This window comes from Apis mellifera, linkage group LG8, assembly GCF_003254395.2.
Source record: "Apis mellifera strain DH4 linkage group LG8, Amel_HAv3.1, whole genome shotgun sequence".
NCBI classification, from domain to species: domain Eukaryota; kingdom Metazoa; phylum Arthropoda; class Insecta; order Hymenoptera; family Apidae; genus Apis; species Apis mellifera.
The window spans coordinates 7,155,778-7,179,074 of record NC_037645.1 but is presented as its reverse complement, the minus strand read 5'-3'; the positions used below and the strand labels follow the sequence as shown (position 1 = coordinate 7,179,074).

The 23,297-nt window shown below is 28.1% G+C and overlaps 4 protein-coding genes, 2 long non-coding RNA genes and 3 other non-coding genes across 33 annotated transcripts in view; 4 read left to right on the top strand and 5 right to left on the bottom strand.

Moving 5' to 3' along the window:
- Positions 1-35: 35 nt before the first annotated feature.
- On the bottom strand, positions 36-207 carry LOC113218971. Its single transcript, XR_003305267.1, has one exon. It is a non-coding gene; the product is annotated as a U2 spliceosomal RNA (small nuclear RNA).
- A 106-nt stretch (positions 208-313) lies between these two features.
- On the bottom strand, positions 314-485 carry LOC113218972. The gene has a single exon (XR_003305268.1). It is a non-coding gene; the product is annotated as a U2 spliceosomal RNA (small nuclear RNA).
- A 106-nt stretch (positions 486-591) lies between these two features.
- LOC113218968 lies at positions 592-782 on the bottom strand. Its single transcript, XR_003305264.1, has one exon. It is a non-coding gene; the product is annotated as a U2 spliceosomal RNA (small nuclear RNA).
- A 1,440-nt stretch (positions 783-2,222) lies between these two features.
- Positions 2,223-4,746, top strand: LOC100577382 (targeting protein for Xklp2 homolog). Its single transcript, XM_003250290.4, has 2 exons — positions 2,223-2,394; positions 2,476-4,746. Exon 2 carries the CDS (start codon positions 2,545-2,547, stop codon positions 4,585-4,587), a length of 2,043 nt encoding a protein of 680 aa, XP_003250338.1. The 5' UTR covers positions 2,223-2,394; positions 2,476-2,544; the 3' UTR covers positions 4,588-4,746.
- A 314-nt stretch (positions 4,747-5,060) lies between these two features.
- On the bottom strand, positions 5,061-9,830 carry LOC413006 (leucine-rich repeat flightless-interacting protein 2). 5 transcript variants are annotated; one of them, XM_396457.5, is made up of 9 exons: positions 9,457-9,830; positions 8,395-8,605; positions 7,750-7,876; positions 7,539-7,678; positions 7,176-7,439; positions 6,955-7,096; positions 6,739-6,864; positions 6,422-6,636; positions 5,061-6,352 (listed from the first exon to the last, which is right to left on the bottom strand). In XM_396457.5, the coding sequence occupies exons 2-9, from the start codon at positions 8,476-8,478 to the stop codon at positions 6,242-6,244; spliced, it is 1,209 nt and encodes a 402-aa protein (XP_396457.1). In that variant the 5' UTR covers positions 8,479-8,605; positions 9,457-9,830; the 3' UTR covers positions 5,061-6,241. The 5 variants fall into 5 exon arrangements, with proteins under 5 accessions (XP_396457.1, XP_006563816.1, XP_006563814.1 ...); XM_006563753.3 differs by having other exon boundaries at positions 7,750-7,902; positions 8,395-8,576; XM_006563751.3 differs by having other exon boundaries at positions 8,395-8,576.
- Positions 9,831-10,298: 468 nt separating this feature from the next.
- LOC552151 (dnaJ homolog subfamily C member 1) lies at positions 10,299-12,501 on the top strand. The gene is made up of 7 exons (XM_624530.5): positions 10,299-10,692; positions 10,775-10,876; positions 10,940-11,158; positions 11,241-11,485; positions 11,577-11,871; positions 11,939-12,157; positions 12,226-12,501. Exons 1-7 carry the CDS (start codon positions 10,543-10,545, stop codon positions 12,289-12,291), a joined length of 1,296 nt encoding a protein of 431 aa, XP_624533.1. The 5' UTR covers positions 10,299-10,542; the 3' UTR covers positions 12,292-12,501.
- A 1,691-nt stretch (positions 12,502-14,192) lies between these two features.
- On the top strand, positions 14,193-16,250 carry LOC107964797. Its single transcript, XR_001703836.1, has 3 exons — positions 14,193-14,280; positions 14,975-15,072; positions 15,810-16,250. It is a non-coding gene; the product is annotated as an uncharacterized LOC107964797 (long non-coding RNA).
- Positions 16,251-19,738: 3,488 nt separating this feature from the next.
- Positions 19,739-23,297, top strand: part of LOC409722 (basement membrane-specific heparan sulfate proteoglycan core protein) — a 153,712-nt gene continuing 150,153 nt past the window's right edge. For 6 of the 20 annotated variants that reach the window (XM_026442399.1, XM_026442404.1, XM_026442395.1 and 3 more), the window contains exon 1: positions 19,750-20,284. In XM_026442399.1, coding sequence (XP_026298184.1) covers positions 20,201-20,284 — 84 coding nt within the window. In that variant the 5' untranslated portion in view covers positions 19,750-20,200. Of the gene's footprint in view, positions 20,285-23,297 lie in introns of all 20 variants that reach the window. The other 14 variants (XM_026442402.1, XM_026442401.1, XM_026442405.1 and 11 more) reach the window with 7 other exon arrangements.
- The window catches only part of LOC100577444, a 32,474-nt gene continuing 30,915 nt past the window's right edge, over positions 21,739-23,297 (bottom strand). For both annotated transcript variants that reach the window (XR_003305208.1, XR_003305207.1), the window contains one exon: positions 21,739-22,681. This is a non-coding gene — a long non-coding RNA (uncharacterized LOC100577444). The remainder of the gene's footprint in view (positions 22,682-23,297) is intronic.

Genomic DNA, 23,297 nt, shown 5'->3' with positions numbered 1-23,297 from the left:
TAGAATATATGAAGAGTTATTTAATGTTTGGGGTAACTTATTGAGCCGATCTCGACGGCACTGCAATGCCGAGCCGACTCGCGGCAGAAGCGGAGCAAGCCCCGGGGTTCCGCCGGTTCCAAAAATCAGACTAATATTCTGACTCCCGATGGGGAGTATACCAGATAAGCTGATAAGAACAGATACTGAACATTAATAACAAGTTTTTATTCCTACATATCTCCCATTTCATTGTAATAAAAACATTTTACTTCATGAAATACTAAATTTTAATTTCCTAGAATATATGAAGACTTATTTAATGTTTGGGGTAACTTATTGAGCTGATCTCGACGGCACTGCAATGCCGAGCCGACTCGCGGCAGAAGCGGAGCAAGCCCCGGGGTTCCGCCGGTTCCAAAAATCAGACTAATATTCTGACTCCCGATGGGGAGTGTATCAGATAAGCTGATAAGAACAGATACTGAACATTAATAACAAGTTTTTATTCCTACATATCTCCCTGTTCATTCTAATAAAAAAATTTTACTTCATGAAATACTAAATTTTAATTTCCTAGAATATATGAAAAATTCTTTAATCTTTGGGGTAACTTATTGAGCCGATCTCGACGGCACTGCAATGCCGAGCCGACTCGCGGCAGAAGCGGAGCAAGCCCCGGGGTTCCGCCCGGTTCCAAAAATCAGACTAATATTCTGACTCCCGGTGGGGAGTGTACCAGATATTAAGCTGATAAGAACAGATACTACACTTTGATCTTAGCCATCAGGCCGAGAAGCGATAACTACCTCGGTTTGAAACGCGTCTATTATATACTAGAATATTCAAAAGTACTTGTGAGAATGGCTCTAAAGATAGGGAGCACCTAGCGGTGAATTTCGATACTACGAATTTCACACATAGGGAACGTGATACTAATACATTCTTATATATAATATATATAATAAATGTGTCAATAAAATTAAATAAACTATGCAATAAAATAAATTTTTTCCGTAAAAAATAATAAATTAAAAACGTAGTAGCATATAAATATAATAATTATCATAATATATTGCAAGCAATAATTATACATATACATATAATAATAATGTATACATGAATGTATAAATACATATATATAGATAAAATATTATGTATGTTTGTTATGTATGTTTTTTTATAAGGAAAAAATTGAAATTTTTTTTTATTAATATATTTTAACAAAAAATTTATTTTTTTTTAATTCTTCAATGTCAAATAATGAATAAAAAAATATTTTTATGTTATAAGTAATTAAAATAAAAAATTTTTATTACTAAATAATTAAATATTTATTACTATTATAATAATTAGTAATAATAATAAAGAATAATATTTAATGAATAATAAATAACTTGAAATTAAATTTTCGTGACAAAAATATTAAAATTTAAGGCAAATTTACAATCATAACTATTCCATAATTATTTTTTTTCAATTATAATTTTCAATTTCCTTAAGAATTTAGTATATTATAATTATAACAGTCTATATATTTCTATGTTGAAAGTATAAAAAATATAATAGATTATTTAATATTTATTTCTAATAAGTAATTTACATTAATATAATTTTATACATAGTTAAAATATATAATTGTTTTTTAGAATTTGTTTTGTAGAATTTAAAGATATTTTTCACTTTCAATTTCATTATATTCATAAATCTAAAGAATGCATAAAATAGATTTATGATCAACAATATGTTTAATATAAATTGTATTAATTGTAGGAAACTCATTAAAGTAACTCTTAAAATGTAACTTTACATTCGTATAAATTTTGAATGAATTTTTAAAGTTAAAATTGTTATATTTGAATTCTATTCATTAAATTTTATCAAACACAAAAAAAACTTTTTAACTTTTTTCCCTAAAATGAAATTCAACTCTAATAATTATTGGTTAATAGCTATTGGTTAATATCTTGTTGGTAATAAACAGATTTCCAAACTTGATAATAAATTTATATATAAAAGTCGTAAATAATATTATTGTATAAGACATATATAAATGATTCATATAATGATAAATAAATTTGATTAATCATTCAATCTATTTGTATAAAAATAAATAAATACAACTGATATAATATTTATAATAATGCTAGGGATATTTTATTTTTGTATTATATGCATTATTTTCAACCAATCAACTGAAGAGATAGAAAATTTTAAACTTAAATTTGTCAACGAATCTGTTAATCAGTTGCTGGTATCTTCTATATTCGATAAAAGATTTTAAATAAAAGTATTCTTACTGTATAAGAAATTTAAAAAAATTATAAAAAAATTATTGTATGAGATATAAATTTTTATTTATATCGAGTTGTGTAAAGATTGCAAGATTTTAATTGCTTCATATATATTTTAAAGGTGCATATATCATTTTAAATAAAGTAGTAAACAAAGTAAGTATTTACACTTTTTCGTAATTTTAACATTTTTTCTTTTCAGATTATGATTCAATATTATTCAACGTAACATCCGCTGTTATATTTATTTAGCAGTTATAATTTTTTAAAAATGATGGATAATTGTTGTGCTCCACAATGGGCAGATTTTACACATAGTCCTCAAGTTCCTTCTGATAATTATTTTGAAGTAGAACATGAAGTGCACAAACCGCAAATATATTTAAAATCTACTACATATTCAAATTCATCTTTATCATGTCTAAATGAAAATAAAAATGATCAATCAATAACAGAAATGAAATTTGATGATAGTTTAGAGACAGAATCTCCTGCACGTAATAGTGTAGCATATTTTATACCATATGACAATAAAAAGCATTCAGTAGGAAAAAAGAATGAAAATGAGTCAAAGAAATCTTTAAAAAATTTTACTCTAGATGAAAGGTCTAATAAGATTCATCAAACATGGAATATACCAATAACTGAACTAACTTCTGCATTTAAAGTAATAAAATCTAAACATACAGCTACAAGAACTATGCCAGAGAAAATTAAGAAGAACATCTATTCAGAATCTAAACATATTATTCATAAATCAAAAGATGTTCAGGATAATGATATAATGAAAAAAAATAATTCACAAATTAATTTTACAAAAATTGAAGAAAAACCAATGAAATCAAAAATTGAAAAAAATATATTTCCAAAAAAACAATCCAATACATCTATGAAACGATGTTCATTAGGCAAATCACAATCAAGAGTACTTACTTGTCAGTATCGAAGAACAAGCTTAATAAAATGTCGTAAACGTTCAAATCAATTTGTAAGTCTTGCAGAAGCAATTCTCAAATTTCAAAATGGAACACCACAAAGATTTCGTACATTAAGTAACAAAGATTTAAAACCTAGTCAATTGATGAAATTAAAACGATCTCCCTTGAAACTTACTTATCCAATTTCTCCTGCATTAAGATGTAAGCAGAGAATAAGACAAACTAAAATATTAAATCCAGAAAAGCGAGAAATGTTAATGCTTGAAGAAATGAAGAAATATAAAATCAAAGCAAATCCTATACCAGTTAATATTTTAAAAAATTCATCAATATTGAAAAAAGTAGACAAAAAATCAGCCACAATTACAGAAAAAGTTACAGAAAAATTTAATCAAAATCAATCAAAGAAAACTCGGCATACGACAAATTCTCAACTGAATTTGCAAGAACAGAAAAAAATTTTACCTATTGTTCGTTCCATGAGTGCTTCAAATATTGTTAAAAAAGAAAATACTTGTATAGAATCTACTGTAGAAAGTACAAAGCTTAAAAGATTAAATTTTGAAACTCGCAATAAAGAGTTTCAAAAGAAAAAAGAAGAAAAATTGAAAAATTTACAGATTCAAGAAACAAATAGCATTAAAACAGAGTTTCATGCAAAACCTGCACCCAAATTTTTAAAATCAACAAATCCAATAAAAGAACAAAACACAAAAAAGAGAATAGTAGTCCCATGTCCATTTAGTTTTGAAGAAAGGAACAAATCTCTTGCTAATAAAAAGAAAGAACTTGTTAAACAGTTGCAGGAACAGAATCAAAAATCTAGAGTATTCCATGCCAATCCTGTTCCAAACTTTAAACCTGTTGTGATTCATGGTTTATCTAAAGAAAACTTGCATAGCAAGGAAAAATATAATTCCAAGCAACTTGAAGAAAAACAAACAAAGAATTGCAATGATCAAGAAAATAAACAACCTAATATTATGAATGTTACAATAGATTGCATAGATACAAAAAAAAAACAAATAAAGAAACATGTAAATCATCAGATGAAACCTATTACTAAAAATGAAAAATCAAATAATGATCAGAAAAAAACAAATAAATTTGAATTGAATGAAAAAAAAGAAACTCAAGAAAGAAACGAGTTTGATAAAAAGATAAGCAAGAAAAAAGAAGAATTAAAAGCAAAAAAATTAGAAGAAGAAAAAAATAAATTATTGAAAGAAAAATTGGAAAGAGCAGAACTGCGCAAAATGGCAGAAGTAAAAGCTAGACCAATGCCAGTGTATAAATCTTTAATTGTTGCAAAATCAACTAAGCTTCCAGCCAATCCACAAACTCCTGCAAGAACTAAAACAAAAAGTGTATCTTAATTTTAATCTTGATCTACATTATACAATTTAATTACACATGGAATATATAGAAGTAACAAACTATGATATGTTAGATAATATTTCTTTAAGATGTAACAAATGTTTAAACTCGCGCGCACATGCGCATATACAGTATCATAATAAAGTAACTTCTTTTTATAGAATGGTGCAATTGAATTTTAGATCTTAATGAAATATAAAAAATATTTCTGTTTCCTATAATTTCTAAAATTAAAAATTTATCCTTTCTTAAAAGATTTTAAAAAATGACTTGTTAAAAACTAAAAATAATTTAGAAATATTATAATATTTCAAATTATTAAACTAAATATAATTAAATGATTTTTTTTTTCTATTCGATTCACTACTTTTTTTAAATATATTTTCACTGATAAGATCATAAATAATTGTTTTAATACTTTTTTCTTGTATCACATATAAAATATATATAATAAATTTGTATACCAAGAATATTATATAGCTTCAACAACATAGTTTAATTTATTTCGAATGTACAAAGACCACACTATATCATACATCTACTTTCTTTTACTTCACATCAGTCCGAGGAATAAAAAATATCAGTTTTGGAGACAATTCAATTGATTAAAAATGCTATGATTAAAAAATTGAATACCATCATTGAATCAGGCAATATAATCAGCAGCAATATTTTTTTCTTTTTATCAGTGTAATGTGCCAATGAAATAGTTTTATCTTTATCATCCTATCAAATATATAAATTCTAATATTTTTTTTTTCAGATATAAGTATGATATAAAAAATTAAAAACATTTATATAGTAAACGGTCACAGTAGAAAATGAATATTGTAGACTGGTTGCTTCCATTCGAAATGCTAGCTTTAACTATAACACGTTTCTCGTAGGAGTTATAAATATTTTGTATCTTTAGAAATATCGTTTATAAATTATTCGATGTAACACAAAAATTACACTCATCGACGTACGCAATGTCTTAATTGACCCGTATATCATAAACTAATGAAGAATTATAATATGATTAATTATTTTTAATTATTATCAATGTTGCTCTAATGAGCAAAAACTGAAGTAACATAAAAGATTGTGCCTCAAAAAAATAAAGGCAGAAAGAATATTGAATTCCATTTATAATACACGAGTCAGAATATTTTTCCCTTCAAATAATATATTACGAATCGACTCCATAACTGTTACAAAATTCACGAAAAAAATATTCGGTGTTTCAAATGCATCGAAAAGGCTGTTATTTCTTTTTCTTTTTTCCTTTTCCTTTTTTTTCTTTAAAATTTGTAAGATAATTGTTAGTACCAAAAAAGAAAAAAAAAGAAAAAAATTAATGAAAGAAAAGAATGTATTGAATATAAAACAGCGATTTCTTTTCACAGCAGTTTAGTATATAATTAATTCAAGTATAAAATTCCAAAAGACCATTGTACAATAGTGGCCATTTTGGAATGTCATACTTGTATGCAATATTGTACAAATAAAAATCAATTAAAATCATAAAATCCGCGTAACGATCACTATATGTACGTGTTCCGTTCGCATAAATTATGCAATGCGTTAAGTAATATCTCGTGTTATGAGGCACACGGTTCTCAGTGAATCGAAATGGCAGATTCATTGTACAGATCCCAAGAAATCGTCTCGTCAAAGCTCCTTTAACAGAGCAGATTTTGCATTTTTAAGTTTGTCTAATCGCCTTTGTAAATGAGAATTTGCCGTTTCCAATTCTTCTACACGTCCTTGAGTCTCTCTAACCTATAACAAAAGTTTCTCGTTTATTTTATTCAACGAGAATATTTAAAAATATTAAATAAAATTTCTTACTTCTCTTTGTAATTTTCTCTTTTCAACTTTTAATTCATCTTCCGCTTTTTCAGATGCTTCTGCTGCCGACTTATAACGTATTACTTGGCTTTCTAGCCTGGCTACAGTAGCTTGTAAAGTAGACATATCTTGTTCAGCTTTTTGGAGTTTAAATTTATAATCTGCTAAAAGCTTGTTTGCTTCTCGTTGCACATCTTCAGAATCTGATAAACAGCCTAGAAAAAATATTATATTAATTTTAAAATATTAAATATTGTTATCATATTTAAAATATAAGAAAATTTTTATTGATAATAATACATCTTAAGAATACAAACCTAATACTGAACCAGGCGATCTTTCGGACCTAATACGATTTCTTGTTTCTTCTAATTCCAATCTTAGATGTCGTATCTCGTCTTGCAATTCTTTTTTTTCGGAAGCAAATTTTCTCAGTCGGACATCTATAATTTATTACAAAATATGTACATATTATTATGCTAATATATTTTTTTCTTTGAAAAAAAAATGATTTATTTTTTACAATTATGTACCTAATGAACCTTTTCCAGCATTTTGCAATAATTCTGCTGCTTCTGTACTGACTAGTACTCTTCGTCTAGGACGTGAGCCATTCTCTATATCATTATCTTCATTTTCACTTCCTTCATCATCAATAATAACTAGACCATTTTCCTAAAATAATTTTATATTTTAATTATAAAAATAAAATGAATATAATATATTTATTAATGCGAATTTTCTATTTATTTACTTGTATAAGCGTATCTCTTTCTATTAGTTGTGCATGGCATACATCTAATTCATCTTTCAATGTTTGACTAAGTCTTTTCAATTGTTCGGACTCCCGATTCTTTTCTCTAAGCTCTCTACGAAGTTGTGCAACTGTTTCTTCCAATTCCTCCAATTTGTCTTTCAACAGATCGACTTGATAAGCATATGAAGATTTTTCATTGTCTAACTGAGCATTAGCTATCATTGCTTTTCTAAATTTTTCTTCAAATTCTTTTAATTCTAACTGCAAAATAAAAATTCGAAGAAATATTTATATATTTGAATAAATATAGTTTGTTTTAATTGTCATCTATATTGTGAGAAAAGAAAAAGATGTAAATACCCTAAGATCTCTGCTTAGGCCAGCATCTTCCAGTGAATCTTCGGAAGATCTACGACTGGATTGAAAATTATTAGAATTCGTAAGAAGTCGTGACGTTCTTACAGAATCAGGAGTTACTCTCATTGTTCTATTCACATCGGCTGAAAAATTAGAAATAAAATATTTTATTGTATTACAAAATTTTTTTAGCATTAATTTTTTAAAGAAATACCTGAACACATATCGTATACCCTATCTGCATTCTCCTCTGCTTCTTTTTGTTGTCTTTCTAATTCTCGCATTCGTATTTCTCTAGCTTCTGCTCTTGCCTGTCTTCTAGCAGCTAATCTAGCTTCTGCCTGAAAGTATGTATGGAAAATCCATCCTGTTACCAAAAACATAGTTTTACATTCAATTTATTATTAACACATTGACACATGATATACAAGCACTGTCATAAATGTATTAGATAAATAATATTATTAGATTTTATATGAAAATAACATGTTGGAATATCAATTTGGATCAACAAATATTTACTTTATATTTAATTTCAATCAAAAGATAAATATTGACTAGATTAATAATTGTGAAATACAATATACACACCTATTTCTCACCTATTTAATAATTTCCTTTACACATTCTCTTTTAAAGATAAACTTATCAAAAAAGATATAAATCCCCACCTATTACAACCATGCACACATATATAAATACTGAAGGTCAAGCACACTTATAGCAACACATATTAACATATTTTTGTTCTTGTTAAATAACATACAATTTATAAATTATATAAAACTTAGAGGTTTTAATATTATTTTTTTTTGTCAACTCCATTTTATTATATTTTTATAAAGTAATCAAGTCATACCTCTTTAGCTATCTGATCAAGAGCTTGATCTTCTGCTGAATGTCTTGCGGTTGTCCGCCTACGTCCAGCTATAGCAGACTCCATTTTGTATTCAATGTTATAATATTTATATTTTGCTTGTATCCAGGACTTGAGCTAGGCAGATCCGGCTCCTTCACCGTATAAGAAGAGAAACCACCATACTAAAGGACATAGGGACAATATGGTAGAGCTAAAAATGTGAGCATGATTTAAAGCATGATTAATATAGGCATGATGACTGGATGTATTATACAAATAAGAAAATAATGTTTGCAATTTAACTAGACATAAAGCATTAATATTAAAATATTATATAAAAACTTATTTGTGATAAATTATATAAAAAGTTGTTTGTGATACATTATGATAATATTTCAACCATTACAATACAACTTAATTGCATTCTGAATTGTTGATAATTATACATTATGCAACAAAAATACTTTATATGTAGATAATGACACAAATGGAAAATTATCATTTCATCAAGAAATAATGAATATTAATAACGGAAAATTAAAATATTTTAACTGTAAATATGAAAGAAACTTCGTACTTTTTTAAAAGTTATAGATTGACATGGATAATATAGATATATTTGAAATAGAAATATAAAAAAGAATCTAGCACAGGTAAAAATGGTCTTTCGTAGTTCTAACGTTACGTTTTCATGCTAAGAATAACATCTTCATGGTACAGTCTAATTATGTATTTATTCGATTCATTTTTATTGTACCATAACGCGTCTAATGATTCCCCCATAAAAATTCGCTTTTATCGATATAATTGACAACGACGACATGAACGACATATACGATTATGAATTTATAATACAAACGAAATAAAGAGGCTAGCAATCGAATTGCACGTTCAACGAAATGTATTAAATAGACTTGCACACCCACACATCACGTCAGACCAAACACATGCAAATAAGACCTTACTATAGTCGTCAATCATCTTTTTCTTCTTTCTTTTTCTTTTGATTTCTTTTTTCAAAAATTTTCCTAATTTTATAATCTTATGATTAAAGGGACTTACAATGCGAGAAAAGCTGTCAGCCAGCGGATAGGCGCATCTTTTTCTCAAAGGAACCGCATGCAAAAATAAACTGGAGGACACTATAAATACAATCAATGGAAATCGGATGAGTTCGCCACGATGACCATCTGTGGCCAGAGAATTAACGATGCGGTTTCCGTTTAGTTGACCCACGAGTCCATGGAATTTTCCAATTACCGGTCCGAATTACGCTTACGCGATTCAACAGTTAACCTTGTACCTCCTATAGACGAAAGCTTGTAAAAACAGTGCGTGTAATCGCACTTAAATATAGCGGAAGACACATTTTTCGATCGAATAGCCTGGACGGTGATACATGCGAATGCAAAAGCACACTGTGCGCCGCGCCTCGAATAACCAAAATTGGTGGAGTCATCTATGTAACATATTTGTAACACTATATTTGCTATATCGGAAATACAGTCTCTTACGAATCGTAATCGTGTACTTTTTAAATTTAATTTTGATTGTTTAATTTGGATCGATAAAATATAATTATATGAAATAATCTTTCTCGTAAAGAATTTAATAAATTATATATTATATAAATATTATATATATATATCTTTATCTAATTAAATTAATACAAATTTTATATTTAATGTTAACAATTGAAAGAATTATACAAGGTTACGTAAAAAATTATATATAATTTGAAATTCTTATTAAATAATCAATAATAAATACAATTAAAATATTAAAGTAAATTTTTTGTAGATGATAATCCTTAGTCGATAAATTAGATCAGTCATCATAAAATTCATATCGCGATTTGAAAATAGTGCTTTAATTCAGTGCAACAGATATACTAACACAAATATAAATTCTATTTTTTCTATATCGTTAACGCATTTAATACACACGGCCTACGTTTTCTGAATCTAACCTCATTTGAATTTGCGATGTGGCACTTAGAGGTTTAACATATTTCAATTTGTTTTATAGAAGATTGATTTAATTTGGGTGAAATGATCATAGTATAGCGTTTCAGCAACGAACGTGTTTAAATCAAAAAGCAAAATTTTCTAAACGGATATGAATATATATACTTAGCATATAAAAAAAATGAGAGTGTCATTACTACTAATTTTTCGAATTTTATATTTTTTCAATATATATGGAATCATAAGTGCTTGGGATAATGATGAATTGGAAGTATTTGATGTTGTCGAAGAAGTCAACCAAAATTTTTACGAAATTCTTGGTGTTCCACAGGTTTTTTTCTTTTTTTCGATTGTTTTTATTTATGCAATTAATTTCTGTATAAAAAAGAATGACTTATGAATCAAATTTTTAGGCTGCTAATGCTTCAGAAATTAAAAAAGCTTTTAGACGATTATCGTTACAATTACATCCAGATAAAAATTCTGCAGAAGATGCAGAGCAACAATTTAGAAAAGTAAGTCATATATTATCATAATAATAAAACAAATTTCATAGAAATAATAAATTTCATTTTCAGTTAGTTGCTGTATATGATATATTGAAAGATCCAGGAAAGCGTCAGAGATATGACAATGTGCTTATTAATGGATTGCCAAATTGGCGATCAGCTGTATATTATTATCGTCACGTACGGAAAATGGGACTTTTAGAATTAGGAATAATTTTATTTTTACTCATTACGATTGGACAATATGTAGTTGCATGGGCTGCTTATTTTGAAAAAAGATATACATATGTATGTAAAATAATTATTAAAAGTGATAGAAATTAAATTTTTTTATCAAGTAATTAATATTATTAATTAATATATGTTATAGGAACAAGTTTTAGGCAGTAAGCTTCAAAAAATGCAAAAAAAGAATAAAAAGGGAAAAATGGATGTACCAGATTTGGCAGACATTTTGGAAAAAATTCCTACACCAACTATTTGGAATACTCTTCCATTTCAATTTCCAAGGTGGATAATAGCTTTCACACTATCTATACCTGATATTGTGCGTGTAATGTATGGTGTGTTAGAAGAAAGAAAACGTAGAAAAAAACAGGAAGAAGAAGAAACATTGTGAGTGAAATGTTTGTTCTATTTTTTTTTTTTTTTTTAATTAAATATTTTTTTCTCATTGGATATGTTTAAAATTTTTATATGATTTTAGAGTACAAGAGAATGAACAAATAGAATCAGAATTTACGTCTCGTACAAGAAAACGCAGAACTGGTTTTACTCCACAAGAAAGAAGTGGTAATGATGTCAAAGAATTATTTAAAAAAGACCAAACAAATCATATTTATCAGAAACCTACTCTTTCTGGGGGATTATGGACTGATGATGATATATTAGAATTAATAAAACTCGTAAAAAAATATCCTAGTGGTACATCAGAAAGATGGGATAAAATCGCGGATGCGATGAATCGTACAGTTTTCGAAGTTACACATATGGCAAAAAAGGTTAATTTTTAATCTGTCCTAAGATTTTTATTTTAATCATAATGATAATTTTTTTAATTTTTACTAGATAAAAGATGAAGGGTTGAAACCTGGTACGTCCGTAGAAGAAACAGTAGTAGAAGAACGTTCAAAAAAGACGAAGACTCGTGCGGAGATTGTGGACAATATTAGTGAATGGAGTCAACAACAACAAAGAGCTCTGGAAGCAGCCCTTATAAAATATCCTAAAGGCACATCTACAGATAGATGGGAGAAAATCGCAAATTGTGTTGAAGGAAAAAGCAAGGTATGATGTATGAATATTTCATAATTTTTATCGATAAGTTAACTTATAATCGATGTTATATTTTAAAGGATGAATGCCAAACGAGGTATAGACAATTAGTGGAATTAGTCAAAAAGAAACAACACATTCAATAGCCTGCCATGTATAAAGATGTTCCTTCAACAACAAAGATAGTCCAATTTTGATCAAGTTCAAAAAGGAAAAGAAAAGAAAAAAAATATAGCATTTGATCATGAAGATGTTACCTATCTCACGGCTGTTTTACGTTTATAAAGTGAATTAACAATTTCTTAAAAGTATTCTTATGCAAAGAAGATACATTAAGAATAAAAGAAAGAAAGAAACTTTATATACAAAAAATTACTCCTACATCATTTTATTATTAAATGTTTGTGGAGAATGTATTTATTTAATAAATTTAATAATTAATCATGAGGAAAAGACTGACAAAATATGATAATTAAATACTTTCCTATTCTCCGAGACTGACGCTCTACATTGTTTTAGCTTCAAAAACAAATTGTAAAAAGTAATCATGCCAAAGTGTATAACACATCTTTCCGTACTATTAATATAAGTCATACATACATATAAGTAAATTATATGAAATTAATCAATATTAGATTCAGAAAACTATGTTTCTTGTATAGTATTTGTTGAAATTAATTAAAAAACTGTGTCTTAATATTTTTTAAAGATTAATCGAAGAATAATATTTTGAAATGAAACAGTGGGTTCTGTTCTTGCACTATCAGTGTAAATATTTAAAAGACTATTTTGCAATGAACAAAATAATTGCCCACAAATTATTCTATATAATTTATCTTATATATTTATCTTATATCTTATATAAGAAAGTACAAATACGCATGTATTTGTATTATAGATTTATTTAGAAATTCTATTATTATTTCAACACTATGCGTATTTTATAATTATCTAAGCGAAAAATAACATTTTATGTAATTAAAACTTAATTTTGTATCATACATGAAAAAACAAAGTAAAAAAAGAACTACATATTTAAACTATTTATTCATATGTTAATTCTTAAACAATAAATCTGTACAAAATACTATTTACAGATGATACAATAAACATTTTAAATATGTCTTTTTCGAACTCTTGATATTTGCTGCCAAGCATTCAATTCTTTATATTTTTTATAAAAATCTAATTTTTTTTTTTATTGATTTTTTAATTAATTTAGTTGAATCAAAATTAAATTTAAAAAATATTGAGAACTTTATTATGATTATATTATCATATGTTATCATTATATTATCATTTTAAATTTATATCATTTTTTTGTTGAATAATCAAAGTACATTATTTGAATCAATAATAATTCATACAAGAAAAAATAATTATATGATTTTTGTAATAATTAAATTTTTAATTTTTACTAATATATTTGTTTTTTGAATAACATGCTACTTAGGTGAATATGTAAATAACTTGATTATCTGCTAGAATTAGATTATATTCTAAATGATTAAATTGATTTTCGATTTAGATATAATGTAATAATATTCAGGTTTTTTTATTAATCTTTTTATTAAATTAAAAAAATTTTTCAAAATTCTTGAATTCTAAAAACTAATATTTTTTTAATTTGAAGAATTTATAAATAAAATGAAAGGTAAGTTTAAAAGTAAGATAGATAAAACCATTTAAAACATAGACAAGATTCCATTTATATCTACCTTTGGTAATATTAAAAATATTCTCATTATCAATAATAAGTTTTTTTAATTATATAATTACTAATATGTAAAAATCTTGAATCCTGAATAAATGAATAATTAAACTCCATTTTTAATAATATCTGAGATTTTTTAATTTCATTAATCTTTATATTAAATAAATCGTATAATTTATCTTTTTATTTTTAATAATCTTTATGGAATTTCGATTTTTATAATAAAAATCTATAATTAATTAATAATAAATTAAATTAAATACAATATTTTAATTTTTCGCGCGAATAAGAACAAAAAAAGAAATAGGAAATTACGTCGCTCAAACCAATTAGAAAGCTTCTAAACGAACCTATGGCATAACGTATTCTTCTCCCGAAAATTATGACAGTTCATGTTACTGGATATACATATAATTGCGTAGTAAGTAATTTCATATATTTTATTATTGAATTTATAAATTATTAGTTAATAAGTTATTGATTGGCTCCAATTATTTAATAATTCATTATAAACTAATTAATTTTTGAATTGAATTAAAATTTATATAATATATATGTAATTATTGTATCATCTTATTATATAGTTTTAATTGCATACATTTGTTTTATAATTTTGATTTTTATTTTGTGCAAATTATTCAATTAGAGATAATGTTGAGATAATTTTAAAAAAATAATTTATAGCATGTCACAAAGATTTATAGTTAATGACTTTCTAATCTAGTAATGTTTTATTTTTTTTTTAGAAAATTATTGAAAATAGATTTTGATTATCTTTTTATTATTAAATTTATTAAATTACGTATTAAAGAAAAACGTAATCAATTCATTATTCAAATCATTATTAATCAATGAATTCAATTGATTGTCGAATCATTGAATATATCCCTCTTTAGTTTGTGAATCGAAATTGCATGGTGCTTTACTATCGATAATTATAATATATTTAACTATTAAATAATATAATAATATATTTAAATATTAAAATTACAAATTTTTCATAATATGATTTTTTAAGAAAGAATTTTATAAAATTAATTATTTTACTTTGATAAATTGTATAATTTTAAATATTTTATAAGTATACTTAAAAATCCTGATTTTTTTTTTTGCAGATTATTATACTGATTGTTGGGATGACTTTGAAGATGGGAAATTTCACTATGAATGTTATTATTTCATAAAGAAGTAATGAAGTTTGATATTTTGTATTGTATGTATTTATACTGTTTTTATTTAATCATTATTAATTAGTATTAATTGTAATTGCATTAAGCATTCATAATAGAATTATTCGTATTGAAAATCTTAGAATGAAAATAGAAAAGATTAATTTTTATTTTTATACTTATAGTTATTTTTATTTAATTTAATTATTCTCTTATTTCAAATAGATTAAATTATTTTATTATTCAACAGCAATTAATTTATTTAAATATAATTTCAATACATAAAATTATTTTTAAAATCAAAATATACTGAATATATGAATATTTATAAAAATTAACAATTGTTTACTAATTTAATTTCGATTATATTATATAATTAAATATAATTTGAAATATTAAGATATTAATTCTGTTTCCTCCGTATAAAAATATATTAAATTTTAATTTTAAATGTAAGAAAATATTTCGGGACAAATAATTAAAATAAATCAAAATAACAACTTTAAATGTTGCTTTTGCATTTTCGAAAATGAGCTAAAGAATATTAATTATTTTCATAAATAATTAATTGTTATACATTAATTTCTTTCTTTTTATATATTTTTCGATATTAAAACTATTAATAATTCATTAAATTCATAAAATATATTTATTGGCAAATAGATTGAATTAAAAAACATTAACTTGATGTCTAATTGATCAAATAAGTTAAAATTAAAAAATGCATGTATTTTTATCGCGTTTTACGCAATAGTTTCTAACTATCGTTGGTCGATTTCAGGAAAATGGTACATAAAGTTAGAGTATGCGAGTTGTTTGCCAAGCTCGGGTGTCTCGGGACGTTTTCCCTAATGTAGGCTTTTGTGCCCGAGTGTCATATATGAGAACATGCGGAGTAAATGTGTTGGTGTGCCTGTTTTGCCAGGTAGTATATTTTCTGGTATGTCTGCTAATTATAAATAGGTAGGGCCGGGCAGATTGTCACAGTCTCTAGTCGGGTTAGGGACATTTTTGCGTGACAACCTGCTTCTGGAAATAAAATTTGAAGAATCGAGGGTAAAGCTGGAACGAGTGAAGAATGTCGCTCATTTTTGGCTTTGCCTATCGGTTTTTCGAATTTTCGCGGTCTCTAGAAATCTTGAAACGAGCGTTGCGCTTGACATTTTACGGATAACGATCATTACGATCATTATTAATTTCCTTTGTTATTTTTTTTTTATTTGCGATTAAAAAATTTTAGTTTAAATTTTCAGAGTTTCAGCGAACTGGAAAAGATAAATTGCCACGAATTACTTCTCATTCTTTGAATAGTTTTTTTTTTTTATTCAAAGAATAAAAAGTTATTTTTGTTATTATTTTATCACGTTGCTCGTTTTTAAAAGTAGCAATGGTGATAGCAGTAGTGCACTAATACGTAGAAGTAATAATAGTAGAAGATTTATCAGCCGGTACACTTGTTGGCCTGTTATTCAATCATATCATAGACATCGCGATTTTTTTTATTAATGCTGTGAAAATATTATTAATTAATTATGATTTGAATTAAAATTGCGAAATAATCTAATCTCTTGTATTTTCAATTAGAGTTGAATAGAAAGAAACTTAATTTTTTTAATTAATTATAAAGTACGATAAAATGATGATCATGTTTAAATCGCAATAATATTATATATATATATATATATTAAAATGTTTTAATGTTTATATTTTATTTATAAAATAATATATTAAATTCATTGCAAGAATTAATTTTACATTGATAAATAATCGCGTTTTTAATATGCTTTTGCATTGAGATTATGATAATACGTTCGTATCTCTGGATCACCTAATGAATTCAGTAAGTTGTATAATAATAATTAAACATTATTACATTGTATTATTTAAAGTTGTTATAATTATAATAAAATTTTTAAATATCATTTAAAAATTTTTCAATTAAAATAATAATTGAATCATTAATATTTTGCATATCATTTATTTATTTTAAATATTTGTGAAAATTCAATTTGTTGTTTTAGGATCAATAATAGTTACATGAATAAAATTTATATCATATTAGAAGTGTAAGGAATATAGTTACTTTTGAGGTCGGTATTTCAGAATATAACTTTAACAACTTCTAATAATTTATATATCGATTGATGATAAAATAGGTAAATATATTGTATATATAAATATATGATAACATAAATATAAACTTTTTTTATAAATAAAATTATGAAAAAGTTTTTACATTCTTTTAGAAACAGATATTAAATAAGGGATGTTAATTTAAATTTAAATTACTTTTTCTTAAATTTAACTTTTTTATCGACAGTAAAATTGTAATAAATTATATTTTGTTGCCATTGATTCGCAGAGTTAATTAAAATGATAAGTTGATTAGATTAAATATTAAATATATTATATTTATACATATATGCTAATATATATTGTATAAATTCATTGAAAATGATCATAGATCATATTATGATACCTATAAAAATTTTTTGAATATATTATACGTTTAATTATTTATTAATGCTATAAAAATATTATTTTTACCACCACAAATCTTTGAGTTATTTGAATTATTCATTTTTATAATAACATCTCGATAATTATTGCGATTTTTCAATGTGATTAAATTTATCTGATTGACTCAAGTATGATTTAATATTGGCTTTATTTGAATTATGATTCAATATAAATAATAGTAAATGCAAGTTAATTTATCAGTTCTTTGAAAATCTATTCAATTCTATTTAAATTTTAATTTAATATATTCCAATAATAATATTCTACATGTAATCTAAATATTGTTTAATATACAAGTTATCGGATATGGTGTTATTATATTATATTCATTCGATGATTGTTATTAAAAAGAAGAAAGAAAAAAAAGATAAAGTAGATGCTGAAGGAGAAGAGTTATAGATAAACAACTGAAAATAACTGATCTTCCGATCAAATAAAAAAAAAAAAAAAGTTCGAGCTACTGTCTAAAAACTGCCGAAAGGCACACGCAATCGAGGAATTCAGCTGTCAGACTATAAATCGTCGACAAGTTTGCTTTGTTTTTAGGAAATTTATTTGGACATTTTTGCCTCGTACCGGTCAATTTTATAACCACGACGTATATCCTCCTTCATTTTTTCCACGTATCCATACGGTTTAAAGATCAAGAGAATATTATTTTCCTTCATTTATCGATGCGTGCTTTTCTAATTAACGCATCGTATTCTTTTGATTTCCAACTCTTTCCTTGAAATAAGGATATCTTGTAATAATATATATTTTTTTCCTTCGACGATAAGAATTTATCTAGAAATCTTTTATTAATCATATTTCGTAGTTAAATTAAAAGATATTGTTCCGTGAAACCATTGTGTAACATATTTATTTTTTTAAAATTGTGCGTATAAAATATTTCGTGTAAAAATAGTTAGATTATGTCAAAATTAAAAATGTGATTTTTTTTTTTTAAATACAATGATATTTAATTGTCTATTCTTATTTGTACTTAAATATATTGTAGATCGAATTTCGAAATTGAGTCTTTCTACATTATAATTTGTTTGATCATAGTTGCGGTAGGTTGTGTACCACGAATTAATGTGACTATAATCAACGGGTTGACTGTTATAATTACTCTACGTACGAAGTCCAGGTCCACGAGTCTCGCTTCTCGTTGGAGAAAATGCGAGTGGATACGCGTGAGGCGAGGTTGACCCGTTTAAAAAAGATCACCCTCGCATCTGTTGCTGAGCGCAACAGATCCTCCGGTTGAACGAAGAGGTTATGTCGAGGTGAGACAAGGAAGGAATATACGCGTTGGCGAACGCACGCGGTTCTTCTTTTTCTTTTTTTTTTCCCCCCTTCTTTTTTATCTTCTTTTTCCTTTCCGGAATGACTCGTCGCTGCTGATGGCCATTCGATTTGTTTTCTCGTTCGAATTTTCAACCGGATAATCTAGATTGATATTATAGAATTAGAAAAAAAAAATTGGAAGAATCGATACGAAGAACGAAATACACTTTAAAATTAGCATTTTTTAGAATTTACTTTTAAAGATACCTCGGATCGGGGAAAAAAATGAACGATACCTTGATCTTGTTTTAATTTCCATGAACTCTCCACGACTATGACTCAGTTTCGAGAAATCTTAATCTTAATATATTCCATCGAATTCAAATATATAAAAAAAAAAAAAAAAAACTTGGCGTATCCAGGACCTGCAATTTAATCTCATTAAAAGAACCGCGTATACACGTACATCCACTTTTGGTCCCCGGTCGCCTCGTGCGAGGAGCATGGAACGATTGTGAATCGTGGAAGGGATGTTGGAGGAACAACTTACTTCTCCCCATTCTCTCTCTACGCGTGTAGAGAGAAAGAGCCGGTACGATCGGGAAAGAGACGATACGCGCGCGTCTAGTGGCGGAACGAGAAAGACAACGGATCCTCGCGAAATATCGCTGGGTGGGGGTATCCAGAGAAAGACGGTTTGGGGTGGGGGGAGCACGACGGAGAAAGACGGACCAAAGGAGTCGATAGGAGGGGAGGGGGGGGAGGACCGTGGATTCGGCGGTGGTGGGGATGGAGCACGGCAGCGGAACGCGCACGGTTAGACAAGGACGCCGCGAGGGGCGCGAAAGTAGTAGGAAGCGAGAGGGAAGAGGTTGGACGGCCTAGCAAAAGGAGAGGGAAACTGTGACGGAGATAGGGAGAGCGGGAGAAAGAGGAAGTCCGCGGGTGAGAGACAGAGTGTCGGAGCGCAAGGGAACGCAGCTGAATCTGTCGGCGATCCGGCGGGGTGAGGGAAAAGCACCGGGCTTTTGAAAAAGTTTTATCTTGCCGGCGCGCTCGGCCTTTCAGACGCTACCGAACACCGGTGCGCTGTTGTACGGTCCCCGTGTGTCCCGCGACTCGAGAGGCAAGTTTCGTAGTACTACGTCCAAGCTCCCCGTGCCTGCTGGCCCTCTCCTCCTCGTCGCGTCGCCTCGTGAAGGTCCGAAGATTTCAAAGTGGCCTTGGAAAGGGGGACCGGTCGCGCGTTTCCATTCCGCCCGTCATGCGTTGACGAGAGGTTTCCCATCTCGAACGATCCGACAAAGAGTGATACAGAGAAGATAGAGCAACGCGAGTGAGGCACCATAGGAGAAGAACTGGGACGAACAGGTCCTCATCATGAGGGACTCTACCTTGCCGAAGGGCTGTCTGCTGTTGCTGATGCTCGTTGCCGCCACTTTCCTCGTGGACGCCGCCTCTCAAGTGAGTATTATATCGATATCGATGAAATTTTTTAATTAATTAATCCCGTGAAACGGGATTTTTGAACGGTAGAGTAGAGAATAGAGAGTTCCAATGAGTTTCTTCTTGAGAACAGGTCAAGTTTGTGTGGACTTAGGATGAGATTTCTTGGGGATGCTTCGAAAGCATCGTGGAGAGATTAAGTTAGTTGGATTGTGTCAAGCTTTGACAAGATCCTTGAACCATTTCTACTAACCTTTGCCCCGATCGATATTGTTCTTTAAAATGTATCAATCGAGCATGTCATGTTTCACTGACAGGTCGGTGGGATTCTTTATTCTTAGATCCTTTTTCTCAACTTTTTCCTCTCGAAAATTACGAATAATTCTAACAGAAGAAGAATTCTAAAGAATTCTTGGTTCATGGTTCGCGCGAGAAATCTGCGAATTATCGAGGAAACAACGAGATAATTGAATAATTAATCCTCCTGTTCCAAGATCCGAAAGGCAGGAGGAGGCAAGGTTCAAGGAATCGGTGGCCAATTGGCACAGACCGGTCAAATTTTTTGGCAAGCTTTGAAACTGGCCCGTAAAGTTCAGTCACCTGATTATTCGCGGCATGTTATGTCGGAATGATAAGGATCTTCGCATATTTTCCGCGGCGAAACGAGCTTATCTGTCGCTCCGATAACTTACGTTCTCCAATAAACATTCAAATATGTGGCTAAACACATATGAAATTAATGCTCAGATTAATTAATGCCGTTCCAATCGTGTACATTACATAATTCCATCCATAAGTCTTTCCCTGTTTCTTCTTTTCAGTTCTGGAAATAGCATTGAATGGATTTAATTTATTAATGCTCGAAGGTTTCCACGTGTGGTTGATAGGTTTCTTCGTGTTGGTCAAAATTCAATTTGGAACATTATTGTCCGAGAGAGAGTCTAATATAAATTAGGCGGAGTTCAATCTCAGTTCCGAATTTCTAACCTTTGAATTGCCACTCTTGCTTTGTTTACATAGCCAAGCTTGGACAGTTCTTGGTCACGGTATTATTGAATAAGTTATAATAACATTGAATGATGTCATAATTATAATTCACTATGATGAACTATGATATATGCTAATTTAGACGGAAACGAGTTTAGAATTTATTCGATAAAAAAAAAAAAATATATCGATATATTCAACAAGAAGAAAACGATTAGATTAGATTGCGATTGCAATTATATTTCCGAGAAAATAATATATAAAATGTGTTATGTTCTCGTAGAAATCATCTTGTCGCCTTTAAGAATTGATCAAATAAATTAATAAAATGTAATTAATTAAAAAAGTAGAGGTAAAAAAAAGAAATCAGAAAATTTTAATTACACAAGTGTTCGATTTCATTTTAGCATTGCAATATGATCAATCATTATACTCACCTGATTTCACAACACAAGGTATATGGTAAGGTAATATCATTATCACTATTTCAATTTCTTTGTTCATTATTCATTATTCTTCGTAGCAAAGTTGCAAAGTTTAAATGCTACAGGTACTTATATCACAGTTAGATATATCACGTGGTTATATTATATCACGTAACTATCCAATATTCTTCGTTTCAATGTAATTACATTTCACAAAAAATTAATATTGCTTGAATAACGTAGTTATCCAATCCTTCATTACCTCCAGCATAAGTCCGCACCGTATTTCAATATATCTCCACACGTATATATCATAATTTGAAATAACTAACAAATATGAATAGTAACATAGAGATATCCTATATAATCCAATATACGTACATATATTAATTCTTTTAATCGAATTACAAAACGTAATTGTGCAATACGTTTGGTTAAAGAAAAAAAAAAAACAGAGAAAGACGTGATCAACAAGTAAGTACACACATCGATCCGAGTGGCTCCGAGTTTGGCTTCTCCTCGATTATTATTCGTAAAGGTTCGCACGATACGAATAATTTGCTTGGCTCGATCGTATTCCGATCACATCGAGAAGTTGAGAGAAACGGCGGGCAGAGCTCGCGTCAGCTTTGCAAACTGCCAAACCGTCGAAATGTCATCCGATTTCGACGGATTTTTGCCATCGTGTGCCCTCCTCCCCCTCCTCTTCTTCCAAACTTCTTCCCTCCTTATCCAACGTCCTCTTTCTCGTTCAAAATTTAATTGATAGTTTTAAATTTTACCTCTCGACGAGAGCGTTGATGCTTAAAAAAAAGGAAAAAAAAAATAACGAGATTTAGGATAATCTTGTTTAATCTATTTAACACTCTCGATCCAATTCCCGAGATATTTGCAATACTTGGTAATCTTACCAATTTATGTTACGCGGTGATAAGGATGTTGAAAACTTTGTTTGACCATCTAGGTAAGATATGTATTGATCTACTTTTCGTTCGAGCTATTCCTGAAAATAATTCAAAACGATATATTTGAACAAAGTGCTTAATTATCTTTTGTCGAAGTTATAATAAAATCGTAAAAATCGTTCGTCTATTTCCGATCGGTTTATTTCGATTTATAACTTCTCCACCATTGATTCCTTATTTATTGCATCATCATTGAAAAATTCTAAGAAAAATTTCTGAATCGCTATATATCGAAAAAGATATTCGTTCGATAATCAATAACCCGTTAAATTCCTCCTCGGCCACGTTGAATTATATATATACGTATACATCTCATGCTAATTAGATAACCAAAGTTGGCCAAGTTTGGAGCACAGCGTTGCCGATCACCACACTTCTCCCCAACCAATATTTCCGATCTCACCTTATCCTCACGAATTACCATTTTATTTATTTATTTATTTATTTTTTATCAACTTCTCATAGATGTCAAGCTAATTGAGGTCGCGAGGTAGAGATATTGAGATGGGTATTAAGTGAAAATCCTCCGTCGCGAATATAGTCTAGCCATGCCTTTGGCACACTACGATAGTTCTATTGAATTATCCGCGATAACTCGAGGATGATTGCGTTATTTGTTCCTTCGTTCGTGTTCGAGATGTCTGATCGATGAAA

Coding starts and splice junctions, on each gene's coding strand:
- LOC552151 (XM_624530.5), top strand. CDS start 10,543: ATGAGAGTGTCATTACTACTAATTTTTCGAATTTTATATTTTTTCAAT. Junction 11,159..11,240: donor TTGAAAAAAGATATACATAT/GTATGTAAAATA, acceptor TATATGTTATAG/GAACAAGTTTTAGGCAGTAA. Junction 12,158..12,225: donor GTGTTGAAGGAAAAAGCAAG/GTATGATGTATG, acceptor TATATTTTAAAG/GATGAATGCCAAACGAGGTA.
- LOC100577382 (XM_003250290.4), top strand. CDS start 2,545: ATGATGGATAATTGTTGTGCTCCACAATGGGCAGATTTTACACATAGT.
- LOC413006 (XM_396457.5), bottom strand. CDS start 8,478: ATGGAGTCTGCTATAGCTGGACGTAGGCGGACAACCGCAAGACATTCA. Junction 6,637..6,738: donor ATCGCCTGGTTCAGTATTAG/GTTTGTATTCTT, acceptor TATTTTTTCTAG/GCTGTTTATCAGATTCTGAA. Junction 6,353..6,421: donor AGAGAAAATTACAAAGAGAA/GTAAGAAATTTT, acceptor CTTTTGTTATAG/GTTAGAGAGACTCAAGGACG.